Source organism: Hylaeus anthracinus, unplaced genomic scaffold (genome assembly GCF_026225885.1).
Source record: "Hylaeus anthracinus isolate JK02 unplaced genomic scaffold, UHH_iyHylAnth1.0_haploid 3, whole genome shotgun sequence".
Classification (NCBI taxonomy): Eukaryota; Metazoa; Arthropoda; class Insecta; order Hymenoptera; family Colletidae; genus Hylaeus; species Hylaeus anthracinus.
In genome coordinates this window covers 9,290,322-9,313,566 of record NW_026535284.1, presented here as the reverse complement: position 1 = coordinate 9,313,566, position 23,245 = coordinate 9,290,322, and the positions used below count along the sequence as shown (strand labels likewise).

General features: G+C 37.2%; 3 protein-coding genes across 6 annotated transcripts in view; all 3 read left to right on the top strand.

Moving 5' to 3' along the window:
• The window catches only part of LOC128893797 (cyclic nucleotide-gated cation channel alpha-3), a 106,196-nt gene extending 99,831 nt beyond the window's left edge, over positions 1-6,365 (top strand). For 2 of the 3 annotated variants that reach the window (XM_054155028.1, XM_054155026.1), the window contains exons 13-15: positions 3,773-3,940; positions 5,264-5,590; positions 6,097-6,365. In XM_054155028.1, the coding sequence (XP_054011003.1) occupies positions 3,773-3,940; positions 5,264-5,590; positions 6,097-6,365 (764 nt within the window). The remainder of the gene's footprint in view (positions 1-3,772; positions 3,941-5,263; positions 5,591-6,096) is intronic. The other variant, XM_054155029.1, reaches the window with a different exon arrangement.
• LOC128893807 (uncharacterized) lies at positions 6,306-15,195 on the top strand. The gene is made up of 2 exons (XM_054155046.1): positions 6,306-6,445; positions 8,567-15,195. The coding sequence occupies exons 1-2, from the start codon at positions 6,402-6,404 to the stop codon at positions 9,528-9,530; spliced, it is 1,008 nt and encodes a 335-aa protein (XP_054011021.1). The 5' UTR covers positions 6,306-6,401; the 3' UTR covers positions 9,531-15,195.
• Positions 15,196-18,624: 3,429 nt separating this feature from the next.
• Positions 18,625-22,852, top strand: LOC128894361 (elongation factor 1-alpha). 2 transcript variants are annotated; one of them, XM_054156043.1, is made up of 5 exons: positions 18,625-18,745; positions 20,270-20,444; positions 20,675-21,283; positions 21,483-21,758; positions 22,006-22,852. In XM_054156043.1, the coding sequence occupies exons 2-5, from the start codon at positions 20,301-20,303 to the stop codon at positions 22,360-22,362; spliced, it is 1,386 nt and encodes a 461-aa protein (XP_054012018.1). In that variant the 5' UTR covers positions 18,625-18,745; positions 20,270-20,300; the 3' UTR covers positions 22,363-22,852. The 2 variants fall into 2 exon arrangements, with proteins under 2 accessions (XP_054012018.1, XP_054012017.1); XM_054156042.1 differs by having other exon boundaries at positions 18,715-18,823.
• The last annotated feature ends 393 nt before the right edge of the window (positions 22,853-23,245 follow it).

Here is a 23,245-nt window from a genome sequence, read left to right as displayed (position 1 = left end):
TAAACAATCTCCAGTTGGCTAAGAAAATATTCGAATGCTTGCCACTAATACTGTATGGAATACATATTAAAATTCTTGTTTGTAGGCGTTCGAATATTCTTTTCAAACCAACTGCATACTTTAGAATTCCCAACAAATATGGACACGGAAATCAACAAATATGTTTCCTAGATTTAATTTAATTTCTATATGAGAATATCGTTACTCAGTGCACTGTTCATGTACCTACTATATTTCTCACATTTTTTCATTACCATTTCTTAACGTAGCCTCTGAATAATAATTGCAACTTACTGCTGCAATGCGCGCACAGTTGGCGGATTATAATAAATCTGCATTCAAATACTATTGTTTTACACGTCTATACATTGGCTATCGTAGTTAGTTTTCTGTATGATAGACGATTCCTGCCATACGACAAATATTTCGCCAACGTGTTTAACCTCGAAGGGTAGTCAACATGTGCGATTTAATCTAATCTTTCGAATCATATAAAATATAAAATACAATTTTATAATCGAGTCATTATTCAAAGTATTATTTGTATTAGTAGGACCTGGGCAAATTTTAATTAAAATGAAAACAAGAATTATATTCAACACGGATATTTGAAGATAAAAGTAATATTAATTTAATTGATATAATAGCTCATTCAAATTACGAAAAAGAATTTTTTTAAAAATATATTTATAGAAATTTGCTTCGAGCAAAATTCTTTCTTTGAATAATTCGTCCACGAGAGATTTTTTATCTGTGGTCATTTCAAAATTGTCCAGGTCTGCTATTAGTAAATAATTAACAAAATTTCCATTAATATCGATAAATTCTTCTAAAATCTTGTCTGGTATGATTGATTAAAAATTAGCTACTTTACATAAAATGACTGCCTTTCACGAAAACAGCTTCACAACACACCCATTATCAATGAATTTCAGTAATGTCATGGGAATGACCGTGCAACATTGACACTGCGTTTGCGACATATTATTAATCGCTTCGAGCCTTTTTTATGATTAAGTTTTGGAATTTCTGCCAAGTACGCAACATAAAAAACTTGAACGAACGTACAAGGAAATTTTCAAGGAACAATTCATTAAATTAAATAAAAACAAAATCGTAATTGGGTGCCAATGAGATCATTTTTTTGCCGATTGTCTTTCACGTTATATGAATATCATTCTGTATTTTTAATGCTATTAAATTATCTGCAACCATCAAAATATTAATGAGATCAGGTGAAATAAAAACTAAATTAATTTAATTCGAATTAAATTAAGACCAATACGCAATTTGCATTTCGTATAGCAACGATTGACCATTTGCATTACGTTAATCAAATTTCCATATAAATAAACAGAACTTTATAACGTGTGTCATTGTATGCATTTCGTATGGGAACATAAATTCATTAACATTTGTGCCAGTAATTGGAAATCGAGTTTACCATTGCTGAGGTTGTATATCTTTCCATGTGCACGAATGTTAAATATGAAGTTCTTTTATGTTGCAAGCCTTAATATGCATTTACCCGAATACACATTTTATTCTGTTTGTATTCGATCATCCTGATTAATTTCACAAAATAAATACATGTCTACACAAAAAGTCGAATTTTCCATTTTCCAGCACGCATATTTTGTAATTTTTTAAGACTACCGGACGTGTTTGGTAAAATAAAAATAAAATTGAATCGAACGAACGTACCACAATGATAAAAGTTACTACTTGTACTCGATGTTCTTTCACGTGTAAATACCCTAACAGTGTATTTGATTCTGTATCGATTCTGTATTTGATAAGAATTTTTGCCGAAGATAAGTTGCATGATGATTTTATGTGAAAGTATTCGATAACGATTGGAAACAACAATGGCAACAGTGAATTTGATGTGGTAGATCATTATTCGTAGGTTATTGGATTTTATTATATGGAATGCTTGTTAAAAACATGTTATAGAAAATTAATACGAGAAATCCATTCAAAAAATTCTAATTTATGACGTATACAGTTATACAGTTTACTCTAAGTGTCAGTAGATTCGATTCAAATGATGTACATTTCCAAAATAAGTTTAGGGGTAGAATTTGTAATATGTGAAATGTTCAATTTACGATGAAAAGAATTTTATTTAGTTTATGAGCAATCTGATGCTTTAGATTGCTTTCAACAATTTAACAAAAAATCTACAGAAAATTGATAAAAAAAAAAAACTTGTTCCCTGTGGTTTTAAGTTAAGATAGTCCGTTTGACGTCGTACAAAATTTTTTTGCTTCCTACAATATATTAACTTTTTCATACCTTTTATAGTGCTCTACCCCTTAATTCCATTTACATGAGACTGCAGTGTCCTGAATATTAAGAATCTTAAATTCTCTTTTTAGATTTCTTAGAGATTCTCTTTAGATTCTTTTGGGTAAGTTCTACAGTATCCTCACGTCCCTCCAATTTTATTTAAGCATTTTAACCCAAAATTGAACCTCAATTTATATAATAGAGATAGTTTATATCTCGTTAGCTCTTTCATACAAGTTTTTAATTAAGAGCGCAGTCGAAGTACCGCAGCCATTTAATTTTCATTGGGTAGAGCGGACTTAATATTGCAACCAAAAAGTTAATAGTCCTTCAAAGATAAATCTGAGGTGATTCTGCATTCGTTCATCATGCGGTAGATTGTTGGGCTAATATTATTCAATCTTTGTCACGAGAGATGATTCAAGTCTCTTTCGTTATTGTATCGACGAAAAAGTTTGTGATATTTTAGTTGATATAAAAATACATTGCGCGCATAAATATTGTAGTCAGGCAAAATGGACATTTCGCATGTTACAACGCAACTAAAATATTGTTGTGTATAGTTATATCATCGTTTATATTTATCCTGCATATATCGTGTATACGATGCAATTTGGTGTTGGTTAAGTCTCCACAACGATTTACTTTTGAAAGCCCGAGACTGTTTTAAAAACGCACAGGAAAGTATAATAGAAATAATCCTAGAGAGATCTGAATTTTTGCTCTTTTACAAATTTGATATTCGTATCCTTGTCACTGAAAACTAATTCTATTTGATTGCACTAACACGACTAATACGTTCTCACATTTATTTATCAATCTGTAATAAGAGTTCGTTAAGCATGATTTTTGCCGCGAATGAGCCAAGGTTGTACTCTGACACGTTCGATGCTGCGCATGCGTGTTAAGGATATAATTAAAATTTAAATTTCTGGACACTCATTTAAAATAATATATACTTACGAGATGATAATTAAAAACGAAATGAACGGATTTATTAAATGTCGAAGAATTAATTTGACATGAATGAAATACCCAGATTAAAGTCAAGATGAATGTTCACAAATTAAACATTTTATAAATTATTATACAAAAATATAATTGAAAGTGTAATCTAGAAAATCAGAGGAGCTATAGATCTGAAGATAAACTGTGTAAATGGAACTCCTTGTTGCTATCAATACCTCGAGTATCGCGAGAATGTTCAATCCCGTTTTCTTGTAATGATTTTGGTTTGGTGGAATTTCGATTTCTTGCTAAATTGTTAGTCTGAAATAAAACGAAAAACCGCTACGAATGCGTAGCATCGAAAGTGTCAAACACGGAATAAACGGGCGTATCGCACATGGACATTAAAGGTAGGCCCACACCGCGGATGTAAATCTGTGGTATCGAGGAACGATCGATGGATCGATTCCGTCCGGATACAAAAGAAAGCTTGATGCACCCTGATAACCAATAAATGGCTACATCGTCGCAGGTAACCGACGAACAGCCAGCGTGCGCTCGGTGGGCTACTCGGACCTGTTCGTGCTCAGCAAGAAGGACATGTGGGACGTGCTGAAGGAATATCCTGCGGCCAGGATCCGCCTCGAGGCCATCGCGGTGAAAAGACTGGAAAAGTACAAACGGGCACCGCTCGAGAAAGGTAGGGATTTATTAATATTGGCTCGAGCCATAATTACTCGGGAATTGTTCTTTTCGAAACATTCCTGTTAGCTAACAAAGAAACCCAACTGATTTTCATGTCAATTTGTTACGTTAATAAATTCTTTTCATTGTATATTATTTTGAGAATTATTTAGCCATTTCTTATTTCTTTGACGAAAGAATTAATATATATATATATATAATTCACATCATATTTATTTTCGAATGACACGAAATTGCAATTAAAATTTACCCGGGTCTGTTACATCGTTTAACCTTTAAAATTAATTATTGGCACTCGATCGCGATAGGTTTCATCCTTGTCGGCCAGTTAGAATTTCAGTTAATTTAACTCAAAGCTTCCGTGTCTCGTAACTTTTCTCCGCGTTACAAACTGAAGTCTACCGTCGCATAAGCATCCCCTGTTGTTAACCTTTGCGGCATCAACTATCCATTATACATGGGGGCGTTAAATTATGTCGGAAGGAGGGAGTACCTCGAGCTTAAGGTCTTTTGTTTGCGAATAGTTACGAGACAATGGGCGAGGACGTCAAAGGACTCCCCTAAAGAATATTTCCCCGCAGTGTGTCGGCAACAAGCACCGTCGGGCGCCGGAGTTCTAATTAATTAATCCGGAAGTTCGGGACAAAACAAATGCCGGCTCGTCCGCCCTCGTCTTTCCCCTTCTTTTTTTCGGGCGAAAGAAAGTTCACCGCTATTGCGAGCGAACTTTCGAACCAGCGAATCCTATGGTGTGTACTCGGAAGCGAAGTTGCCCGACCTAACCGCGTGCATACCTATCGAAAGCACATGCACGCACTCGACTGCGGTAGCTGCGCGATGAGAAAGGCGCGGTGGCTTAATTAAAGAAGCTCGCTACTGGAAATGAGAGACGGTTAGACGTGGTTGCCAGAGGCGCCCGAGGATAACTCTCGAAACAAAGAAGTCGAAGACGAAGGTAGAAGTAGCTGAGTTATAGAGAAATTTTGAAGAAGCGTCGAAGTTATAAATTAATAAAGGTGGATGTTCACCCTCTATGGACTCACGTAACTTTCAGCTTACATGCTGAAACATACAGCTTTGCATTCGAGCCCTTTTTTTCTGGTATCTACCAGCAACTAGAGATGTTTCTTAGCATTCTATTGCCACGAATTCTAAGATATTTAGATTTTAGAATAAGCTCACCTTTGCCTCAACGATAATCATTTTATTGGCACTTCGATTTCCAAAAAAATTAAACCTAAAGAAAAGCTAGTGGTGACCGAGAGTCACCTCTCGACTGCACAGGGCTAAAACCTATATGTACGAAATGAATTTTCAGCGGCAATGGGACGATGCCAGAGCACGCCAGGACTCGTCGAGTCGAAAGGACGCATATCGCTGGAGGATATGTGGGTGTCACCCGTAGACACAAAATCTACCCACGCGTACTCGACAGGGCACTCGTTGTTCTCCCCCAGTCCGAGTCCGGTGATACTGCGCGGCTTAGCCAACACTGGTAGCAACGTCAACACGAACAACGTCGCGAGGAGCATGGATAGTCCGATGAGCGCCACGAGCAGCGGCCACAGCAGCGAGGATCAAACCGCCAGGGCACCGCACTCCGCTGCTACGCAAACCTCCACTGCCAGACAGTCCACCCAGTCCGGCAAGTATTTCGTTTTAGGTGAACAAACGATTCTCCAAGGACCTCGTGTTTTCCTCTGGGGCTTCACGTCTTTGATATCTTTGTTAATCGAATTTTCGAACCGGCGAAGCATCTCATGTGGCCCAAGTAAAATAAAATGCTCTCTGAGGACGGACCTAAAATAATATGTCACGATTATGTATACGATGGTAAATTCATAATAATGTTCTAATTTCAAATTGTATGAAAGCTTCATTTTTTAAATATTGTAAGAGGTACTTTTAATTAATAATTCTGCTGACGAGTAAGCATGTAACCTGTTAGAAGATCAATATCAAAATTCGATACATTGTAACGTCCATCAGGTTTAGACTTATTTATTCATTATCATGTATGACTCGTTACAATAGAAATCATGTTGAAGACTTCGAAAATTAATAAATATTTATACACGAGCTACATTCATAGACGACTGTATGTAAAAGGTAGAGAATTAATTTTATACTAATACGTATGATTCTTTCTAGGTATGACCTGTAACAGTATGACACAATTAGTCAGCGAAGGTGCGACGCCACTGTTGGATACCCACGAAGCATTGCTGGCAGAGATTAAACGTCTTCGCGAACGGTTGGTTTGCCTGGAAACTGAAAACGCGACAATGAGCGTCAAATTGAATCAACAGCAATGGGAAGTGGAGCACCGATTAGCGGAAATTGAGATGCAGATCTGCGGTGCCAGCTCGACCTCGAGCGTGGAGGACAATAACGAGAGAAATCGAGAAAGTATCATTTAACAAGAAACAAGGCCGCGAGAGCGCGGCAAAGCGAAAATGGGGCGGATACGACACTACTTGGCGGACGTCACCGACTACAGGTAGGGTGTACGACTTAGACTGACAAAGGGAACATATCCAATTGTCGCACGCCAATTTTGATTAAATTTATGTGGTAGGTAGATCTCAAACAAATATTTGACACGTATTTTCTTTTTTTTATCGGTAATGGTCCATATTGAAGGGGTGAAAACAGCCCCTAAAGGGTTTTCCCAGTGATGGTAAATAGTAGTATAGTAGTACATAGAACGATAGTAACTCTCAAGGATCATTCTTGTCACGATTTTTATAGTTATTATGCAATCAGCAATGATTTCAGTGAGAATGTTCGCTTCGCTCGATTGTTTGTCACATTCTATAAACGAATTATTAACTTTTACGACTCGTATAGGTTAGTATAGATCGTTGTGACATTACAGAAAAATTTCTGTTACGATCTCGATTTTTATTAAACGATCGTCATTAAAGATTTCAGTCTTGACTACACGGTACATCGTTAGAAATATTCGCTTTATTCTATTGTTTCTTAACATTTTGCATATAAATAATGAACATTGGTACTCGTGGAAGATAGTATAGATCATTAGCAACATTCGAGAGCAGGTATTGATACGATTTCGATTGAAATTAAACAGTTATAAGCGTTTTTCGATGATTAGTAAGGCGAAATTTAAATTTTGCGCTGGTGGCGCCATCTAGCGGTTGGATCAGGGAAGCTCCGGGTGAGTAATAGGATAACAGAACGCTAGTGGAGGTCTACGCTTGAAACTGTGCGAGAGAGAAAGATGTACTGTGCGAGAAGGATAGAGAGCACCGACGCTGGAAACAGCAGGGCGCATGCGCAGAGCACACTCATTTGTTTATCGTTTGTTTATCGGTTATTTACAAATAATCCGTGAACTTTTACATACTCAAATTAAAGCTTAGGCTTCTAGGAATCTTCTCCTGTAAATGGATTGAATCGTTATGCACTATTTAAATAGTTGTAAACAACTTAAGACAACCGTAGTTCCAAAGTAGTTCTGACTACACCATCTGTCATCGCAATTATCGTTAATTAATCGATATTCGGCATATAAATCCTGCACTCTGACACTCGTGGAAGGTAGTTTAGATCCTTTGCAACATTCAAGGACCGTTTTCGTTACGATTTTAATTGTTATTAACGAGTTGTCAACGAATTTCCTGTCAAGGACGCACTCCACCTGTCGCCAATGTTTCACGTACTCGGGCACCGTTTCTAAAAATTGTTCAGAACTTTTTTTAATCAAATATTTTTTTAAGAATTACCTACCACATAAATTTTATCGAAATCGACGTGCGACAATTGGATATCGGATTCGGCTGGTCTCCAAAGATTTTAGAAATGCGATAATTAAAACTAAGAAAAACATCGACGTGTTAATGGTCTCAAAGATCTATTCGTGATAATCAATTATTTTGAACACCGTAGAAAAGAAAAATACTGCTTAAATCGGGTGTTACAGTGTACATTAAATTCACAAGCATTAATAGCACGCCAGGAAACTGAATACGCGCCGCCCTCAGGGCCGTGCAGTAACGGTGTAGCAACGATCACGTTAAAAAAACAGCCGCGGGCGTCTCTTCCCGCCTAAATGGCGCGCCTGCCGATAGACAACACTCTTTCAAAACCTTTTAAGTAATTTTAGATGCCGTAGATAGCACTCTTACGCGTTTCACTCGATATTTCAATGGTCGTACATATTCATTGTTCTCGTGCGCTGTTAATTAATACATGCAGGGTCGTATCTAGGATTTTTAAGGCCCGTAGAATAAATTTCTAGCTGTATACACTGCAGTTTTTACACATCTATTTAGACTCTAAAAAGTAGAGATTCTTCCCCTCTGCAGTGGCAGATACATCCGCTGTAATAACTATTCGTACAGGAATCAATCCAAAATAAAACTTCGTATATTTATTTTATTAATAAGTTTCAGAGGAAGGAATAAAATTAAAGTTCGTTACCTTCAATGTTAACCTTTTATTTCTTTTCTTGTCAACTTTATTTTAAATTGGTTGCTGTACGAATACTTCTCTTTACTTTTGTAGTAAAATAAAAGGTCGAGTTATATTAAACATTCCAACAGATCGCTCCGATATCCCACGATTTCTTGATAAACGCAAAGAAATTTCTTTACAGGTACACCGCGAACGATCAAGAAGATCCCGAGGGAGCCAGAATATCCGGGAGATCTAGCGACACAAAGTCGATCGGTAGTCTCAGTCAACATTTCTTCGAGAGCGACGAGGACGAAAAATATTACGGCACCTGTAATGGTTACGACTCGCAGCCCGGCAGCAAATCGAACTTGTTACTCTGCGGCGAATGCGATCAAAAATCCAGAACCTGTACATACAAGCCGCAAGCGGCCGGCTCCGAGTGCAGGTACGTCGAGGAGCGTTTCGACGATCGGCTCCACGATCCAGGAAGCTCCCGCCCGTACAAAAGTCCTGTTCACGTGTCCTCTCCGCGATCTCTGCGTCACGATCAAGACTTCGGTGGTCAAAGTTCTTCGCCGAGGTCGCCGTACCGCGATCAAGACTATCCAGCTCGAAGAGGCTGGACGAAGAAACACAAGCAAGAACACGATCAAGAGCACTACGCGAACAGGGATTTGGAGCAGGACGATGACAGTCCCGTCTGCGATCTCTGTCACGGGAACGGTCACGTCGTCCAATGCGAGCACTGCGACTTCTCCAGCGAGGGTGATCTGATATGTTTCCGATGCCAGAGCGACGAGGCCTCGTCGAACGGTCAGAGCTGCCCTCGTTGCGAGACGAACGAGAGGATGATGTCCAGCAGGCTATCAGGAAGGTCCCAAAGGGTTGGAACGTCATCCAGCGACGAGGGGAAGTATCCGGTGGACGCCGTGGTGAAAATTCAAGTTAACGATCACATGATCGACGTGGACTCGGACGAGGCACCCGAAAGTGACTTGTCCAGCAGCCATCATCATCAGAGGAGCACGATGGAACGGCTAGACACCATCGTCGAGGCAAAGGGAGACACTGCCAGTGAGAACGACGAAGACAACGGGGGTACAAAGATTAATGGAACTAAGAGCGCGAGATATCTCAATTACATGATCGTACTGTTTCTGTAAATAAACACGTGGTCTCGAAATAACTGCGGTTCAACTACGGAGTGTGTTGATCCGTGGAGAATATTGTCTTGTTGAGATTAGTACTGGTCGAAGGATAGGTTTATTGTTGATACGTCGATTACGATATCGTTCTACGTGTTATTACACTATTTGTGCTGGTAGTGTCGACGCTATACCTCTAGACCATTTTATATTCTATTGTATATAATATATTATGTATTATATTCCATGATTAGTTATTATAATTGCTATCCTTTTATTTTATTATTGAATTCGATCTAAACGTTATGATACGGAATAGTATATACAGTCTATACTATTCTCGATAACATTTAACTTTGACAAGTTTACAGTCCGTGAATTAGTGTCGAGCTATCGAATACGCCGCTGAAAGGCGCGATAATGATATCATATTAAAATTACACGAATATGCATAGTAAGACTAATAAATTCAGCCGAACATTTCTTCAAGAGAACGACAACAAAACTTGTCGTCGCTTTTTTACACAAATCTTCTACGATGAAGTGATACGGAATTTCTATTCAAAATTTTAGTATCTTTTACTGATATTTCAATTTCGACAAAACGTATAAATCGATGAAATTATAAATTAAAAGTGAAATAATATTCAACTAAATAAAACAGGCTTAAATTTCCCGCACGGGAATTCGAAACATTTAAAAAAATAGCGATAGTGATAATCCGCAGTGCACTGACTCCGTTTAAAACCTAAAATTTGTAAAAATTATTTGGTGGGTCTATTTACCGAAAGTCAAGGACGATACTCTTCATTCGAAACGAAATATTTTCGAAACTGTTATCGCGTTACATTACATACGACGCGTGACATTTTCGAACGTGTTTCGCGGGTTGTTTGACATCGAAATTTGTATCATACGATATATGCGGCGCCGTAGCTCGACTCGCATGTAAATAAACTGCCAAAAAACCTTATTTCCTAGAACCGTATAGATTAATAGGTAACTCGTAATAGTTTAAATGCTATGTGAGAGAATGAGAAGGAGAGAGAGAGAGAGAGAGAGAGAGAGAGAGAGAGAGAGAGAGAGAAGTTACTTTACATTCGACACGCGCAATGTTGCCACGAGCTGAGATCCGTGATGCAACGATCGACACGATTCCACGCGCGACTTTTAGAATGGATTTGTGCAGAAATCATATTCATTTCTAATATACAGATTAATTATCGATTCTCGTAAATCCGAACAGTAATCAGTTTGTCGTATACATTTATCTAAACAAAATTAATCGTAGCAATAGAAAACTCGCTCGTATGTATTTGTTTAAATTGATTGCACGTTTTAAATGCTTCGTTGTGAAGCAATTAAGATTTATACACAAATCCATGGTATAACTACTCATGTTCGGGACCAACTAAAGCCACAATCTTCATTACCGCTTTCGATTTCCGTTCTCACTTCCGGTCATTATCCCTCAACCACTGCTTTCATGCACGGAACATGAGAATAGTGCAGAAAATTTCGGTATACTTAATCAAATAATATAGTCAAGGAAAGATTAACAAAATTTACCAAATTTACAAAATCACTTTCCTTTACGTACGATTCACTGATTTCGAATGATTAAAAATGAACCTATCTTGGGAAAATAAGTTCTAATGAAAGAAGAGTGACGAAACTTAATTCAGAAAGTGATTTAACCCTTTGCGCTCGAGGCCCTTTTTTGTGGCATCTACCAGCAACTCGTGATGCTTTCGCAGCATTTTATTGCCACGAATGCTAAGCTTAGATTGACTTTAAAGATATAGCCCGATTTGTGATCGCAAACTAATTTGAGAATCAGGTCACCTTTACTCCTTCCACAATTATTTTATTTATAAAACTTTGAGTTCTAAAGAAACGAAACTTGAACAAACATTAGTGCTGGTTGATTTACTGCGTGAAATCCGGTGGTGAAAGTCACCTCTGGAGTGCAAAGGGTTAAATGATCCACCGTACGCACATCTTCCGCAACGAGATTCCAATAGCCACAGAGGCATGTAAAAACCACGAGCGTGAACACTTGTTCGTCGAACCAAGCGAAGCGTTCGCAACGATACGCGTCATCGATTTCACGAAACGTAAGCGAATCGAAGGGCTGTACAATTCCTCGTCCTCGTGCCAAGAGATCATCTCTCCTCGAAGGCCTCGACGGGACCGAATTTCTCCAAACACGAAAAATCAAAACGGGATCGCATCCACCCTTCTACCTCCCGCGGAAACTTCGTAATCGGCGCCGGAACCTTTCGCTCGCCACGTCACTTCCCATCCCGCGTTTCAAAACAGCACCGGCGGCGATGTCGCGGTCAACTATCTGAATGTTCATTTACAGTTGCGTTTATAGATTTCGCGAGCGTACTTGTCCCGACAGCGAATTCAACGTTTCCTGTCGCAACGAAGACAAACGTTTGGAAACGCGATGACTAGAACGATATCTAGATGACCAACTGCACGGATATTCACCCTGTAATATAGTAAATAAGGCCCGTACTCGAAATGCAAGTCTCAGGAATTTGAACCATTCTGCCGTCAAAAGTTTTCGAGATTCTCAATTCATTCTTTTATTTTTTACCACTTGGATATCCACTTTAGAGAACTACTTTCGGTATGTTTTTTCGTAGGGTTCCGTATGATCCGTAATGTAAAAAAATTTTGATCCGAAACGTTCATTATTAAAAAAGCTACGGATTTTGGAGAAAGAACTAAAAATTAGACTCTTTAGACAGTTTCGTATTCTTTTTATTTTTTCAACTTTTTGCTTAAAGACGCGCAATTTCTCGTTTTAAAAATTGAAATCCGTTTAATCTCGCAAAATAATTTTAGGCGACAGCTATAATTAACTTTGCGCGAGACTTATTTCCAAAGTCGAACGCGGCCATTAGAAAAGTATTAGAAAAGTCGTTCTTCGATACACGAAATTCCAGAGATTCTTAACGATGTGTCTTAAATAAAAAACAAAAAAAAAAAAAAAGATATGCAGGCATTTAGATCGTATTTGAGTTTCCTTCGTCGTTATCCGTAGCTCTTCACGTCCGATACTATTTCTATGAATAACGAGTTAGCTAACGAAACATTCAGATACTCGCAATTCTAATTACGTCTTTTCAACCGTTCAGCCGTTCGAACAATAATATCGGGCGCAATGGTTGTGACTCGTCGAGCAACGTTCCGTTACGAGCGAGGCGTCGTTTTTTGTATATCATAGGAGAAAACGAAGGGAAAAGACGGAATATAGATCCTTCGAAATACAAAAGTACGAAGCAATTTTTAATATGGATAGCGATTTTTTTAGTATTTATAAATCATCGAATAGATTTTAACGGTTAAGTACAATTTTTTTAATGTTCACCTTTCCACTTTGTAAGCGTGCCGCACACGATTATCGCTTGGACAGACGAAGATCCGTTTTATTGAATGGAAAATGTAGCCTTTCGGCAACGATAGGGACGGATGAGGGGGTGGAGGGGAAGCGGAGCATAGAAACGCGTAATTAATTAGCACCGATAACTGCCACCGGGGGTATGTTTCTTGCGGAGGCTAGACTCACGTCATCTGTATAATATTCAGGGCGATAGACATTATCAACGATACAACGTACAATTTAAGGGAGTAATCGTTAAGGTGTACCATTATCCGGTAACTACTTTGCCTCGAAACAACGACGTGGTAACTTGAACGCGACGATCTTTTCGCAGGAACCTTTCTAATCGTTGTCATTTACAGTGGTGCCGATGAATGAATCTACTTTTGAATTTCTAATCGTCCGAGTAATTCTCCCTTGGTGATTTCTTTCTATTTTTCAGCGATCTTTTCGCGGAAACTTTTCTAATCACTATCATTTACATCACGATCGAGTAATATTATCTGTGCGTGTGGTTTTTTTTATTATCTTGTATTTTATGCGTGATTATTTCCAAAAAAAGATGGTAGTTTCATTTAGCGTCTAAAGCGAGTTGAAAATAAGAGACATATGTCGCGCGATTCGTAGCATGTGACGTAGGCGGCGAGTTAATTTCGTCTTAACTATAGCGTTCACGTAGTTTTAATAGGGTAGAATTGATCAAGTTACTTCGTCATTGCGCCGAGGTATCGAGAATACTACTCTACTGCCACGTTCTACGACTAAAAAGAACTTTGTAATCATTGAGAATACCTAGTCCTATACACATCGCGGAAGCATTAATTGAACAAACACTGGGCCACTAAATTCTCTCTCCATTTTATCGAAGTTCTACGCGAGATTGTATTCGTCGTAAATCAATTTCTTTTTTTTTTTTTTTTTTTTTTTTTGTAATTCGTAACGCCGTAGTAATCCACTTTAATCGTGTATGGTTACAATCCGAGAGTGTCGTTTGTGATTATAATAAGATGGGGAGAGAACATTCAATCGGATTCGAATGGAAAAGAAGTCTGTTTAATCAGCCTTACTTATACAATTATTAGGTATATTATTATATGAAGGATCTTGTTCACTTTCCGTAACAAGCTATCCGAAACAATTTTTAAAATTCGTATAAAAGTCATCAGAGTATAGTTTCAATTGTTTACTTGGAGAGCATTGCAGAATGCACTGGAAATTTTAAGCAGTTAACAGTATTCAACTGCTACCTTTCGATTCTCTTTGAATTTCTATTTGAAAATACTTGTTCCACGTTGAGAACCAACAAGCTCTTAACGAATAATTACTCTAATTTTAAACAAAAATTCTAAAGTATACGAATTAGGAAAAAATGTGAAACTGACGTTACACTTCTACGAGCCATTATATTACGTATATTTCCACGAACACAATTAGACACAATTAATCTCGATTTCTTCGTCCGTTGAAATCCAAATCAAACATTAACGTCGCATTTCGATGACTCCGCATTACAGATCCACGTACATCCGGTTTGCTTGAAGAAAATTGCTTATTACGGAAAGTCAATTAAGTGCTTTGTAAGCGTGATTTGTGTACGTACATGTATGTCGACGTAATTTTAATTATAACCCTGAGAGAATGCTGTGGACAACGATAATCTCCGAGCAACGTGCGAGTTGATCGACTTGTATGTAATTAGTACACGTTATTTTACAATGGATACGTTCAATATTTATTGCTACACAGCCGTTTCTTTGTATCGTTTAATAATCACAACAGTGTTATATGTAAAGTTCTACGCTATCTAAATGTCCGTGATACGTGAACATTAACAACTTGATTATTGTAATCCCTTTATTTTATTCGAAACGTGCCAATTTTAATATTCAGTTGTTCATAATCTCGTTCATTTGCCTGTAAACATATCCTTCTTTTTTTTCTATTCTCGTTTTAATTAATTTACCAACCCCTCACTCCGTGTCGACATATTTCATAATATAAAAGTAATCTGAAACGCGGCATTGAAATTGCTGACGAACAATTTACGAACCAACTCGATATCGTAAGCCTTTCGATATCTCATGTGCCATTGTAGTTTCAGAGATACCGTGACTGTAATTGCATTTTTTAGGGTGCATCTTTGATGAAACCGGGGGGACCGATACGCGGAATGACACTAATCGATATATCGATACAAAATTCAAATGAAAAAAATTGACAATTTTAAATCCGTCGAAGAACCAATGGAATGTTTACACCAACAACTTCCGGCGAATACCAGAATGATTCATTGCGAACCGGCTTATTTCCACCGCTAAACCTGCTCTCGTAATTGTCGCGATTCTTAACACGAGACAAACTATCCGACGAAATAAAAGGAACAAGAACGAGGTCTCTAAATGAATGGTCACTCAGGAATAAAGTTATAACGTAGTAACAATTGCGATATTGAATATTGACATTTAGCGAACAGCGTTTTTGTAAATATGAATATATAATATAAATATAAATGATAAATAAACGTAACGAATAGTATGGATATGTACGGAAACTGTGTACAGGGTTGTTGAGAAATGTACCGTGCGATCAGACCGAGCATTCGTTTCTTTCGACGAAAATATTATTGAACAAACGAGACACAGCGAACAAATACGAAATTAACGCATGCCAATAAATGTAATAATCGTCGTCTAAACTAACCAGCGGTTCGTTCGAGTTTACTTGGGATACATTCTTTTGCGTTAGCGTTTCTCCGATCAGAGATGAACAACCGAGAACGATGGAAGTCACCCTGTAATTTACGATTGTCCCAATAAGAGATAACAAGCCTGAAATAACAATTTATGAATGGGAGATGTATACGCCCGCGTGAGTGTTAAAATACGAACGAATGCGTAAAGAGTGAACGAAACATTGTGCATTTACTTCCGATTAATATAAAAAAGAAAAAAAAAAACAAACAAATTGACCAAAATGTCGGCATTAAGGTAATAAAAGATCCGTTGACGATCGTTACTATCAAATGGGAGACATCAACAGAGAAAACGGGAGTGATAAACGGAAGGAAACGCAGAAAAAAAAAAAAAAGGAAATCATCACGCGCGAAAAACGACTGTAACCACACGATTATCAATTACAAAACCGCGTAACGAGCACGCGTCGCGTGCATCGTGGACTATATACACAAACATTAAATACCGTTGGCCGTGCAAAGTGTGCACGGAATTTCTTGTTCACTTCTATACGTATATCCGTTTCCTCCTCGGTGATAGAAGTTATTTTTAAATTTTCGAAACTTAGTTGCGCCGCTCCCACGTGCGAGTGTCATGTACGATCGGATGTCAGTAGAAATTCAGAAATATAAATAGACGATTGAAGTTGGAAATGGAGTTTTATTTGAGAACACCCTCGCTACTATATTTATAGAGATTCTCGTTTCTCTGTTTGCGTTGTTCATGCACTTATTTTAAACGCACCTGCGCTAGGGTGATCTTTATTTTCACGATTTTTAAAATCTATGTTACGCACCCCAGCGAATATCTTACAAATACATGAAAAAACATTCCTGCAAAATTTAACTCCTGACGCCTCCGCCATGCTTATCTTTTTCCATAGAAGTAACACGGGTTGCCCTACCATCAGGCGCACGAGTCGTAACGAAACATTTATTATCGCCAATTGCATAATTTAAGCTGAACGATATGCGATATCCTTCTGTTTACAACACGATACATTCAAAGTATTATGCTTGTTAAACTATTACAAAATATTTTTGGCGATAGAAACAAAAAAAATACATCAGACCAATCTTGATTTCAAAGAGGTCATCGTAAATCGTTCATCCACAAGTGAAGTAAATAAGAAATGGTAAGGTCAACTTCGTTTTTTAAAATTAATTCATACATTTCTACTTACCTTCTATTGAAAAGGTAATTTTAATCTTTTTTTAACATCTTACCGGCCGGTAGCAATTGGACGCAATATTTTTTATTTTCAGAAATTTAATACCGTAAAATATTTTGAAAGAGTCATTGTACCAACTATAAAATCTATATTTCGCTTATCGTTGCTGTAACAACAAAAACATTTATAACAAAGCTTGGGAATTTTGTTGCCCTAGATCAATTTTCGATACAGTCGATAATAACCCAGACATGAACCTAAACTATTTCTTTGTAGGTAACAGTTAGCGAGGACTAATTTATATCGAGGAAATTATCAAATACTTCAATGATTTACATCAATCATGAACAAATTATTGATTGAAATGAAAATAAGAAATAACGATTTGATACAATTTCGAAGAACAATTTCACAATCATTTCGTATAATTGTAACATAAAATAATATGTTAGTTGTCATAATGTTTCAAATAATGTTTTGAATGTGATCACAAAAAAGGTTGAATATTAGTATTGTTACGTTAAGTAATGAAATATTTAACTCGAGCCTTACGAAACAAGGATAGGACATATGGAATTTTAAAAATGTAAACAATAGGGCAATATGAAAGTTCATGGAGGCAACATTCTATTGTCGCCACCGGAAAGACATTGTAACAGGAATCCAGGGCTGTAACAAAGTATTGTTAGTATCATATACATTCCTTCAAGATTCGCATAACCTCTTTTCGCCTTTCACTTAAATCACAGTTAGTGTAGCGTCGATAGGGTTCAAAGTTTCAACGAAAAATCCTCAAAAACAAAATTATGCAAAAATTCAGCTAAATATGTACATTTGAAGCAAATTTTCGAAATAAAAATCAAATAGTTTTATTTCTTTTTTAAAGATTAAATCCATCTAATCTTTATTTATATTTGGAATATACATACATACATGTAACTCCAAATGTTTCACATTTCTATCTTCCTATACAATTCCTCTTGTACTAATAAAGACTTCACTGATTAATAATATGGAATCTCCATATACGTACATATTTAAATAACGATACTTCTTTATCCGATCATGACTAATTGATTAATCACGATTGAAATGTAATACATATACGGTATTCAAAGCGTGATAAGAATACAAAGCAATCGTGATTGCCTAATGATGAACGTACATAAATTAATAGTTTGGTAATGCAATTGAAATAACATTACGAAAATATTTAATAATCTCAAAATGCAAAATGCTTCATGTAATAATCTTGGTTCGCTAGATTGCATCGTGGCCGTGTTGCTCCAGTCACAAATGGCAGTCGTAATTGCATCGAACTCACCTACACCATCTTCGATCGAACGCTCCGATGAAAAGTCAGCCTGGAAGAAAATCGACTCCTCTTTCATATTATTATTCAGCATCTTAAAGTTCAATGGGTTCAGGATTGTAACATTGAACTTGATGTTACGGATACACGAATGCATCCCTGATCATAGCGACCTAACATTCTCTATCTTTTTCCCGACTCCATGCTCGCACACAACCATACATCCATGTATTCTACCGTTTACTGATGTATATGTATGAACGCATGTATATACCTGTATATATGTATATATAGGTATATATATGTATGGGCTCGACGCGCCTGATGTTGCTGCGTAACCGTAACCTCGAATGCAGCGCACCGTTCTCTAAAGACTTTAATTTCAGTACTCGTCGAAATCAACGATTTACGAATGTCATTATTAAACTAATAATGCAACGTTTCAGTTAATTTATTAGAATATTAATAACAGAGGAAAGATAATAAATAATATGCAAACAAATGGTTCGTTACTTGACGAGTGATCGATATGGTGGAGGCGCTGGATTCGAGACTATGGTCGGAAGCCGTATGCGCATGTCACTTCACTTGGACGATCTCTTTCTGTCGTGGCATCTGGAGGTGAGTGGTTGTTCGTGGTTTTAGCACAGGACTGTAATCCGTTGATTTTCTTACCGAGGAGGTAGCATCGAACGTCAGGTACAGAATAGAACAACGAACGAATTATCGACGAATTGTGTTGTGACAACAGTTTTGCAGAATTATTGTTTTCCTCGGTGAATCACAACGATGGAAAAGAAGCGCATGGTCGATTGCTGTATTAGCCGGCTGTTCGAAACGCGGAGCACATGCTGTTCATCGTAAAAATCGTTCGACGTATTCTCGTAAAACGTTGAACCGCGTGATTAATTGTTGCCCGTACAAAGAAATATCCACGCGGTGAAACAAACGACGAGTTGGACTTGATTTTTAAACTTAAAAAATGAAGTAAAGGCAAATAACCGGATGCAGTATGGCGGTCGCTTGTCAGAGTTGCAAGATTCGGTCACGAGTTCGTGCATCATTGGAGATATTCTTAGTGTAAAACTTTTAATTGTGTGCTCGACGGTCGAACGGGAACAACGACAAAAAGAATTTTAACGATTCATCGAAAAAGGAACTGTAATTGATATTTAATTCTACGTAACTTTCGTATCCAGGCGTACGATATAAATCTGCTGGAAATCGGGTGCAACGACGACCTTGTGGGACGACTTGTTGCCGACAATGGAGTTCGTTTACCGATTTTCAGTGTAACAAATTGTTATGTTAATCCTTTTTTCTTATCGCAGAAACAAATATTCTTGTACTAAAGTGATAACAAGTGAACATTGTACTATCGGAAGTACTAAGTGACAAATTTTTAAACGAGTGATATTTACTTTTACGTACGCACGATACGTACTTCAAAATTGAACAATCTGTTGCATAACGTTAATTATATTTTTATAGTACTCGCAATCAATACATTTCTATTTAATAAAATTATTCGTTCTTTGCAACTTAACAAACTTAAATGGTAACTATATCAAGTAATTTAATCATTTTCTTGGATGTACTTTGTGAACATAGGAATAGTATGCGGTTGTTCGACAAACATCACGTGTATCACTTCCCCTGTAAATTTCAAATTGATAGCTTCGAATATTTAAAAAAATAATTACAGTCCTTTTTCTTGGAAAATATTACAATGATTTAGAACGTGGCATCGTGCGATGCCAAGCGTCAAGGAAATTACGGCAACGTTGCAATGATCTTGCCATCTACAAAATGGCTGCCAGTTCCGTTCTCGAATATTCAGATATCGCCACGTGGATGTTAGAATAAAGACAACTACTTTATTTGTGATTAAAACTTATTAACTTGTGCAATATATAATTTTATTGAAAATATGTCTTACGGAAAATTGTATGAATATTCTATTATATTTCGAAAGTGAATTTGAAATATTGACTTTTTGAAGCATGTGGTCTCTACACATAACCTGTTTAGCTTAAAGAGATATTCGTTAATAATTAATAATTTCTTGCCGGCTTCCGACTGTTTTAGACCCATACAGTTAATCTACGAAAATGTTAATCTTTAATTTTTTTTCTTTGTTTTCAGAATTCACCAGTAGTCTCGCCATAAATTCACCATGGGTAAAGAGAAGGTTCATATTAATATTGTCGTCATTGGACACGTCGACTCTGGCAAGTCCACCACCACTGGACATTTAATTTACAAATGCGGTGGTATCGACAAACGTACCATCGAGAAATTCGAGAAGGAAGCCCAGGAGGTAAGCATCGAATACATATAGCATGTAAAGTAAAGACCATTGTTTATATTTGTATTGCTTATTAAAATTCAGTATAAAATATTGAGTTCATGTCACTGATATTTCTTTTGCTTTAGTCCAGTGATATTCATGTATAATTTATATTTAAATATTTTGAAACGTCTAAAACATAGAATTTTAATTATATGAAAATTAAAAAATGGAATGATTCAATTTATTATTAATTCTAGATGGGCAAAGGTTCCTTCAAATACGCATGGGTATTGGACAAGCTGAAAGCCGAACGTGAACGTGGTATCACTATTGATATCGCTTTGTGGAAATTTGAAACTGCTAAATACTATGTTACTATTATTGATGCTCCTGGACACAGAGATTTCATCAAAAACATGATTACTGGTACCTCTCAAGCCGATTGTGCTGTATTGATTGTGGCTGCTGGTACTGGTGAATTTGAAGCTGGTATTTCGAAAAATGGACAAACTCGTGAACATGCTCTGCTTGCTTTTACTCTTGGAGTAAAGCAACTGATCGTTGGTGTCAACAAGATGGACTCCACCGAACCGCCATACTCCGAAGCCCGATTTGAAGAAATCAAGAAAGAAGTATCGTCTTATATTAAGAAGATTGGTTATAACCCGGCTGCTGTTGCATTTGTGCCAATTTCTGGTTGGCATGGAGACAACATGTTGGAAGCTTCTTCCAAAATGCCCTGGTTCAAGGGATGGAACGTTGAACGTAAAGAGGGTAAAGCAGAAGGAAAATGCCTTATCGAAGCTCTCGATGCCATTCTTCCTCCTACGAGACCTACGGACAAGGCTCTTCGTCTTCCTCTTCAAGTAAGTTACCGAATTAATACAATGGTATTAAGTTTTTAATTGTATTTTATGATGAGAACAATTTTAACTCATTCGCGGTTTCCACCGGAGAATTTTTTAATTCGTTGATGGCCAGAGATGTCTGACTAAAATAAACTCTTTATATGATTAATAGTCTTTTATGGAACGTATAATAATACTGCGTTAAATTTAATTGTAGGACGTATACAAAATTGGTGGTATTGGAACAGTACCAGTCGGACGTGTCGAAACTGGTGTATTGAAACCAGGTATGATCGTCACATTCGCTCCTACGGCTTTAACCACTGAAGTTAAGTCCGTCGAAATGCATCACGAAGCTTTGCAAGAGGCTGTTCCTGGTGACAATGTTGGTTTCAACGTTAAAAACGTATCCGTTAAAGACTTGCGTCGTGGTTATGTAGCCGGAGATTCTAAGAACAATCCACCTAAAGGTGCTGCTGATTTCACTGCACAGGTAAATGTCTAGAGCAATATTAAAATTAATAAACAAGTTATTTTATTCTAATTTGAAGTAAATAATAATAATAATTGGCACAATGATGAGACTTTAATTACTTCATTCGCGGTTTTCACCGGAGGATTTTTTAATCTGATGATGGCCGATGACGTCTGAGTGCTATCTATATTATAACATTCGTATATAATGAATTTGTTAATATTTATCTTAAAAAAATGTTTAATCTCATATTGTTGTTGCACAGGTAATCGTGCTGAACCATCCAGGTCAAATCAGCAATGGATATACACCAGTGTTGGATTGTCACACTGCTCATATCGCGTGTAAATTCGCGGAAATCAAGGAGAAGTGCGATCGTCGTACTGGAAAGACCACCGAAGAAAATCCAAAAGCTATCAAATCTGGGGATGCTGCTATTGTTGTGCTCGTTCCGAGCAAGCCCATGTGCGTCGAAGCTTTCCAAGAGTTTCCACCTTTAGGACGTTTTGCTGTTCGTGACATGCGTCAAACGGTGGCTGTCGGTGTCATCAAGGGTGTCAATTTCAAGGATGCTACTGGCAAAGTCACCAAGGCTGCCGAGAGGGCCCAGAAAAGGAAATAACTAGTTTCCGTACATATGTATTGCCAGATGGGCGTCGGTGTATAGTAGCCGAAGTAGTTTACCTTCTTTTTTCACGTTCCTCGCGCGAGAACAGCGTTATATTATTACCATCGCAAACTGCAATATTTTCTACAAAATCGCAACCAATGAATAAGAACAATAGAATTGATAAAAAATCGCGACGACTGGCTTTTCATGTGTGTGAAATTACACGTTCGCCACATTTCTTTGACATTCGTATATTTCGTTTATCGAAGTGGTTGCTTCGTCATTTTTCTCATCGGAAAGAATTTCGTAGGAAAGGTGAACGGCCGAACGATGGCGACACAACCAACCTATTTCTTGTTTCCACGAGTTCCGTGCAAAAAGAAAGTAAACTACAAGAACTACTTTTAACATCTGTTTCACAAGAACATCAACAGACTTCATAATTTAGCTCGGCTTAATTATATTTTCTAATTATACGGAAATAAATCCTATATCTGCGATATTCGAGAAACATCTCATTTTTTGTTGTCGTTATTACTAATTAGTCATTGCCATCCTTTTATCGTAAAACGCTTCATATTTCCGAATTTATGTTTAAGAAGTGTCTTGAATTAAAGAATTCTTTTATTTAACTTAAATTTTCATCATAAATCGAACGTCTTGACACAAGAACGAAAACTGAGAAAAAGAATGATTGGTAGTTCCAGTGCAGATTAGATTGGATAATGGGACCTGTTTTCTATTATTACTTTTCGATTACCTGATAGGTAAGGAATTGAATTGTTGAAGATATATACACAACATTTTTCTACGAAATATTTCTTTACAAGGGTTTACCTTACCTTTTTACACATTCTATCTTGAAAGGAAGTATGTGCGAAGATACGATTGCTCT

What these genes read in the sequence shown, in the direction of transcription:
- LOC128893807 (XM_054155046.1), top strand. Translation starts at nt 6,402, where the DNA reads ATGGGGCGGATACGACACTACTTGGCGGACGTCACCGACTACAG. An exon ending in GCGGACGTCACCGACTACAG is followed by an intron (nt 6,446 to 8,566) that starts GTAGGGTGTACG and finishes ATTTCTTTACAG; the next exon opens with GTACACCGCGAACGATCAAG.
- LOC128894361 (XM_054156043.1), top strand. Translation starts at nt 20,301, where the DNA reads ATGGGTAAAGAGAAGGTTCATATTAATATTGTCGTCATTGGACACGTC. An exon ending in TCGAGAAGGAAGCCCAGGAG is followed by an intron (nt 20,445 to 20,674) that starts GTAAGCATCGAA and finishes TATTAATTCTAG; the next exon opens with ATGGGCAAAGGTTCCTTCAA. An exon ending in CTCTTCGTCTTCCTCTTCAA is followed by an intron (nt 21,284 to 21,482) that starts GTAAGTTACCGA and finishes ATTTAATTGTAG; the next exon opens with GACGTATACAAAATTGGTGG.